The sequence below is a fragment of the Embiotoca jacksoni genome, unplaced genomic scaffold (assembly GCF_022577435.1).
Source record: "Embiotoca jacksoni isolate LCO1_2020_lvr unplaced genomic scaffold, fEmbJac1.0.p SCAF_3, whole genome shotgun sequence".
NCBI lineage: Eukaryota > Metazoa > Chordata > Actinopteri > Embiotocidae > Embiotoca > Embiotoca jacksoni.
This window is the reverse complement of record NW_027185381.1, coordinates 10,087,136-10,093,839: the sequence shown is the minus strand read 5'-3', so window position 1 is coordinate 10,093,839 and position 6,704 is coordinate 10,087,136. Positions and strand designations below refer to the sequence as shown.

Genomic DNA, 6,704 nt, shown 5'->3' with positions numbered 1-6,704 from the left:
CGTATCTTAACCAACTATGGTTAAGCAGGAAGATTAAACCATTACCAAACAATTTACATTCTCAGAGCCATCAACTGAACCAAATATCAAACTAAATAAATATTAAAAAAAAAACAAACAAAAAAAAAAAACACTGCACATAACCCCTTTAAGTCTTGTTTATCAGTCTTTTTCTTCAAATAGTTTTATCATCTGATCCTATTATGTTCACATTGCTTCTTGCAGCAAACACAGTTGATTTACAGGTCTCTCCAGGGTGCTGGTTTTGGTCTGCAGCTTCAGTCTGCGTACAGTTCCACTGGAGTCAGGTATGGTTTGGATTATCTTTCTCATTATCCATGTGTTTCGTGCTGACAGACAACTGCTGCTGTTAACTACGAGCACCACATCTCCATGCCTGAAGTTTCTTATCATCCTTGACCTCCTGGAGGAGAGGTAAGTATTCCTGAGTCCATCTGGTCCAAAATAGATCTGCGAGGTACTGTACTTCCCTCCAGCGTCTCCTTGCATATTGATCATGTTTGTTGAATGTTCCCGGTGGCTTGTTGGGCTGCACTTTCATCATCAGCAGATGATTGGATGTCACATGGATCATCTGATGGGCTAGTGAGTGGCCGTCCACTGATGATACTTTCAACCTCACACATTAGCGTTTGGAGATTGTCGTCAGTGAGGGTCTGTTCTCTCATGAGGGCGTTAAGGATCCTCCGTGCGGTACGGCTTTGGCGCTCCAAAACCCCTCCTTGGTGGGAAGCAGCTGGGCTGTTGAGAATCCATTTTATGCCCTTCTTCTGCATAGGTTTTTCAATCTGTAACTGGTTCAGGTTCTCAATGGCGTCTCGCAACTCTTTTTCTGTGCCAACAAAATTTGTGCCGTTGTCAGAGTGCATAATGGAAACCTTGATCTCTTCTGCTTATGACATGGTGTAAGGCGTTGATGCAAGAGCTGGTGTCGAGACTGTCTTCTATCTCGGTATGCACTGCGCTAACGGTGAGGAAGGTAAACATTACACCATTCCTTTTGGCAATATGTTTTACATCAAAGGGACCAAAATAATCCACACCTACATTGGTAAAAGGTGTCTGATCTGGTATGAGGTGATCTTCTGGCAGATTGGGCATTTTTTGCTCTCCCACTCTGCCTTGGAGTTTCCTGCAGACTGTGCATTTTGAGATAAGCTTCCTGATGGCTGAGATTGCTTGCGGAATCCAAAACCTTTGTCTTAACTGCGACAACATATAGTTGCGCCCACAATGTCCAGTCTTTCAACGAAAATAAAGCGAGATGAGGGTGGCGACTCTGGAGTCTTTTGACAGAATTGCTGGGTGTTTGGCACAGTCTTTCATGGTGGATTTGTCCAGCCGTCCTCCAACTCTTAAGATGCCATCTTGCAAAGTGGGGTCAAGCTTGTGTAGCTGACTGTTTCAATTGACAGACCGACTGCCGTGGAGGGCCTTCTCTTCTTCCGGAAACCATTGTTTTTGACTGTGTCAAATGATTTCCGTTTCTGCAGCCAACAACTGTTCCAGGCTCAGTGTTTTCTTTGCTGACAGATTTGGCCTTTTTCATTTGTTGCTGCATAAGTAATTTCTGTCTTTCTGGATCCTTTTCGACCTGACTGATGGAGTGTTGTACCTCTTTTCTTTTGTCTTTCAGGTGGATCAAAGTTTCCTTGGCTCTCAAAATCCATGCAACTGCTGTCTTCAGTCTGTCCCAACTTGAGTAATACTGAAGCAGTTTGTTCACAGGATCAGCATTCTCCTCAACTATGATCGTATTCCCTGTGATGTTGCTGACCTCTGGATCTTCTTGCAGGTCTTGCGTCTCATTATCTGGTCTCTGGCCATTCACTTTCTGGCCACAACAGAAACTGTGGTCCTTTTATCCACATATCATCTTCTATAAAGCTCCTAACTTTCATGCCTCTGGTGGGATTCTGTGATGTTCTGACGTACCTCCAGTGTGACGGTTTGGTAACCTCTTGGATGAGAGCAATCCTGTTTGCCACAGAGGTTTTGAAGCGAGCCGTCTGACCGTCAATGTATCTCAGAATTGTCGTACTGTCAGTCCAGAAAATGGATAACTACTGCTCGTCCATTCAACGACATATCCTGAAAAGAAGCAGTGCAGTCAAAGACCACGCAAATTTTTCTTTTTCTTTGGGTGGTACACCCCATGGTGTGGGAGGTACCAGACCCTGTAGTCATCATGGTCAAGCTGTTCTTCAGGAACTTCAACAGCATAGCCTTTATCCAGTATGCTTTTCATGAAGTCTTTGTAATCTTCAAGAAAGACATAATTGTTTTTCAGTTTTCTCTTCAGGCTAGCAGCTCGCTGTTCTGCCATACAGCGGTTATTCGGCAACTTAGATGCTTTATGTTTAAACGGAAGTCCGATGCAGTGATGTCCATCCACAAACTTTGTTGTCTTTTGCACTGACAGCATAAACTGCTTGTCCTCTTGCGACATCTCTTCCTTGTCATCATAGCAACGTTCTGGAAAGTTTATGAACAGTAGTAGGGGAAAGAGATGCTCGACTTAAGTACCAATTTCACAATGTAAATTTTCTTCATTAAAATAGTTACTGAAGTACAAACGTATTATCAATCAGCCAGATATCCATTACTTTAAGTATCAAAAGTAAAAGTATCCCATTATTACAATTACTGATGCATTAGCAGCATTTTGACGTATTAATTCACCATATACATGTTTTGTTTGTTTATGATCTATTTGATATATGGAGGTTAAATAAATGTCAATGAAAGTTGACAATACCTCTCTGGAATGCCGTGAAATAAAAGTGTGAAGTACCAGGGGGAAATATACCAGTCCCTCACAGCTCAACTTATATGCGACACAAAAATAAACATAATTTATAATTCTTATTTTAAAACAAAATAATAATGATGGAAAAAAATTCCACTCAATTTCAGAGAGACAGAAACTAAATTAATACCTCGGTGACAAACGAGTTATATTCATGATTTACAAGTTGCACCTACTTTAAAGCAGCTACCGCACATTCAGGCTTCAAAACATAATGAAATAAAAACATATTTAAGTATCTACAGATTATTTTATTCAACAATTTTTTTACAATATAAACCATTCTATAGATTAAATCATGCTCAACTCTACCCAGAGAAGGAGAAGCATACTTAGAATAACTGTTCAATATTTGTACTCAAAAGTTAGACATTAAAACAATTATTGCATCCAATGGCATGAAATGAGAGCTGGATAAGGCCAGTAACCAACAGTGTTATGATTTCCTGATAATGGCAAAGGTGGAAATAATGCTAAATGTTTTTTTTTTTTTTTTTTTACCATGAACACAGGATGCTATTAAGTGCAAATAATGACAACAAAATTCAAGGATGAACTACAATTCTGAGATGACTTCTTCACATTTCATTTCATAATGCATTATTTAATCTGGCCAACTAAATGTGATGTAACACTGAGGTGTTAAAACACAAGTTACCACAACACGTGGCACAGCTCCCCTGTCATTCAGGTTAATGCTACTGTTCCTTTTTTCAGTTCATCACGATAGATTTCGCTGCTACAGCTCTTTGAATTGAGCCTTCAGCATACATCCTGATTCCTGAATTATTTATTGTCATAAAAAAATACAACCCCAAAAATGAAAGTGAACGCTATCTTACTGGCATTTATAGTATAATTATTTGTTTTAAACAAAAAAAACAAAACGTGCATTCTGAAGTTTAATCTCTGCTTGAGGCTGAGAGTGCAGAAGAATGGGTTGTGCTGACTGAGTGTGTGAAAGTTAGTGAGTCTCTCCATTAACGGACGATCCTTCCCCGCGGGGTGAAGAGCATCTGGAGACCCCTCGTTCAGTGTTATCAGAGCTTGAGCCACTTTGACTGTGTTGGTCTGCTGAGGCAGCACTTGTTGAAGTAGACGTGGGTTTTGCTTTCTCCTTAAAGTCTGTGATTATCACAGTCAAGTCCCCAACTGTGACTTCCAAATGCTGTGCACTGCTCCTGTCTATGTTTTTTAACCTGGGCCTGTTGAGGAGAAACAAACAGGAAATGAAAACTGCATCGTGATATTTCAGTCTTGGCAGAGGCCGCAATAGGACCACAGAAATATAATGATCTCTTCAGCTATTTAAAAAAAAAAGAAAAAAAAGAAGAAGGATTCATTACCTCATATTTTTGTGGCTTTTCTTTTTCAGCATGGGTTCTTTATCACTTTTGTCTTTCTCTGATTTTTCTTTCTTCTCCTTCTTGGGATATGCTGGTGGTGCAAACTGCTGATTTACTTGCTGTGCGACCAGCTGAGAAACAGGTCGTGGTTTCCTGAAAGAGAGAAAAAAAAAAGTTATTGGCATTGCAGTTACATTTATATCACTGAAGCTATAAGTAGGGTGAACAAGTGGTTCGCAATATTAAACTGCGTACTATGTGTATTCAGCATGACCAGAAAAAGCAGAGGTCTGACTGAATTTCCAAAACTCCTTATTTAGACAAACAGTTAAAAGATGGGTTAACAACTTTCACCACAGTCTGAAAAACAGTAGTCAGGTGCCCGTGTATACACTAGTCTTACTTCTTGTTATCATCAGACATGATCGAATAGATAGGTGAGAGTGGAGAGAGTGTAATCCTTTTTTTTTCTGAGGCTACAATTTACAAATGTCCTCTAAAACGACTGACATGCAGGCTATTAGTAGATGCTACAATTCACAGACGTAAACTAAAATTTAGGAAGACAACAAACAGAATGAAAGACTGAGGTCATGAGTCCAAGTACGCACGACAACTGCTAATTTCGACCAGACACCAACAGTTGTGATGTTTATTCAGTGTACACACACACACAGAGTAATAAAGTCTCAAAGTTTGGTGAAATACTGAATATTTTTTACTTATTTTTGTTGCCCTTAAAAGTAACCAGATAAGCTACATCTCTACATTTACAGAAAAATATTGAGGACATGACCTCAATGTGACAAAAATATGTCTAGAGTTAAATGAGCAACTCTATAAAACAGTTTATAAACATTCTAACCTTCAAATATTTTTGTTTGCACGGTCGTTGTAATAGATAGTGCTCTACTTAATAAGCCTGCAACTGAGTACTGCTTTATTATGCAATTTGCATCAATGCAGTGGTGGAGGAAGTATTCAGGCCCTTTACTGAAGTAAAAGTACTAATACCACACTGTGAAAACACTCCACTACAAGTTAATGTCCTGCATTCAAAACTTTACTTGGGTAAAAGTCTGTATTATCAACAAAATGTACTTGGGTATCAGAAGTAAAAGTTCACACTATGCAGTAAATACTCCCTGTAAGTGTTTTATCGTTATGTATGATGGTTTTCGATTAATATTAGTGTTGAAGTAATGGGCAGTTTACTGCTGTAGTTATTTGGGATTGTGCATATTTTAACCCCTTCACAAACCGCTGGTTAGTTTATTCTATAGTAATGAATCATATTCTATCAGATCATCATATATTTGTGCTGTTTCTGCTCTGTCAGATCCATGTACTGCTAAATAGTCAGCAAGTTCAGAAAAACAATGCATGTTCCAGTGATTCCAAGTGGGTTTTAAAATTGTTTAAATAGCTTAAAAAGTATGAGATTTTTTTTTTCTCCAACACATCAAGGAATAGGCTACCTAACCGTCCAGTTTGATTAAAAAAAATAATTAAATACAAAATCGCCAAATTTGGTGATATATGGATTTCCCTCGACATAAAGGCTATAAAAAAAAAAAAATAATAATCATATAGTATTTTGGGAAACTAAAGCTGTCAGACAAATCCAGTGGAGTAAAGAGTACAATATTTGCCTTTGAGATGTAGTGCAGTAGAACTATAAAGCTGCATAGTACGAAGAAGTACTCAACCAAAAGTACCATGAATTTGAACGCAAGTACAATTTTTAAGTAAATATACTAAAGTTGAATTCCACCACTGCATCAATGTTACGAAAAAAAAAAAAAAAAAAAAAAAAAACCGACAACGTGAACGCGGGTTATACACAGCCGAGGATACGTAAAAAAAAAAAGAAAAGAAAAAAGAAAAGACTTCCGGAGTGCTTTAAACAGTTAAAAATGAACAGCTCAAGTTTTCCTTACCGAGTGGACGTTCCCTTCCTGACATCACACATCATGCACTTGAACGCCTCAGCGCTGTTCCTGAACGTACACACGCTGCAGTCCCAGTACCCATCGTCGGTGAACGGCTTGGATTGCCGCTTCGGCCTTCAGACAAAAAAAACACAAAACAAAAAAACACAGGGACAACGGCAATTTTACAATGACAATAACGACGTCAAAAAAAACTACCTGTTCGAAACAGACGACCGCAGACGGACAAGAAAAAGACACTCGGGGGAATATTTTGTGCTCAGGAGTCAAGTCGCTGAAGCAAAAACAAGGGAGCCTTCGGTTCGCGCAGCCAGCGTCCCCACATTAAACCCAGCCAGCCAGCCGCCATGAGCACTTCAGTGAAACGGCTTCATCCATTGACCGAGCTTTTCTGTTTTAACCGACGGCCCGATAAAGTCTCCCATTGCAAACCTGCGAGCGGGAAGTTTTACCTCGTGGGACTCTTCTTGTCTCCCATTTTACAAAACTTGGGTCTCACGGGAGTTTTTTTTTTTTAAAAAAAGGAAGCAGCGTTACAGGTGAAAAAGCGCATTTAGCTGCCACTCAGATGTCGTG

General features: G+C 39.3%; 1 protein-coding gene across 1 annotated transcript; it reads right to left on the bottom strand.

The window, feature by feature from the left end:
- Positions 1-3,239: 3,239 nt before the first annotated feature.
- On the bottom strand, positions 3,240-6,702 carry LOC138205841 (YY1-associated factor 2-like). Its single transcript, XM_069162145.1, has 4 exons — positions 6,581-6,702; positions 6,117-6,242; positions 4,177-4,329; positions 3,240-4,035 (listed from the first exon to the last, which is right to left on the bottom strand). Exons 1-4 carry the CDS (start codon positions 6,604-6,606, stop codon positions 3,795-3,797), a joined length of 546 nt encoding a protein of 181 aa, XP_069018246.1. The 5' UTR covers positions 6,607-6,702; the 3' UTR covers positions 3,240-3,794.
- Between the last annotated feature and the right edge of the window lie 2 nt (positions 6,703-6,704).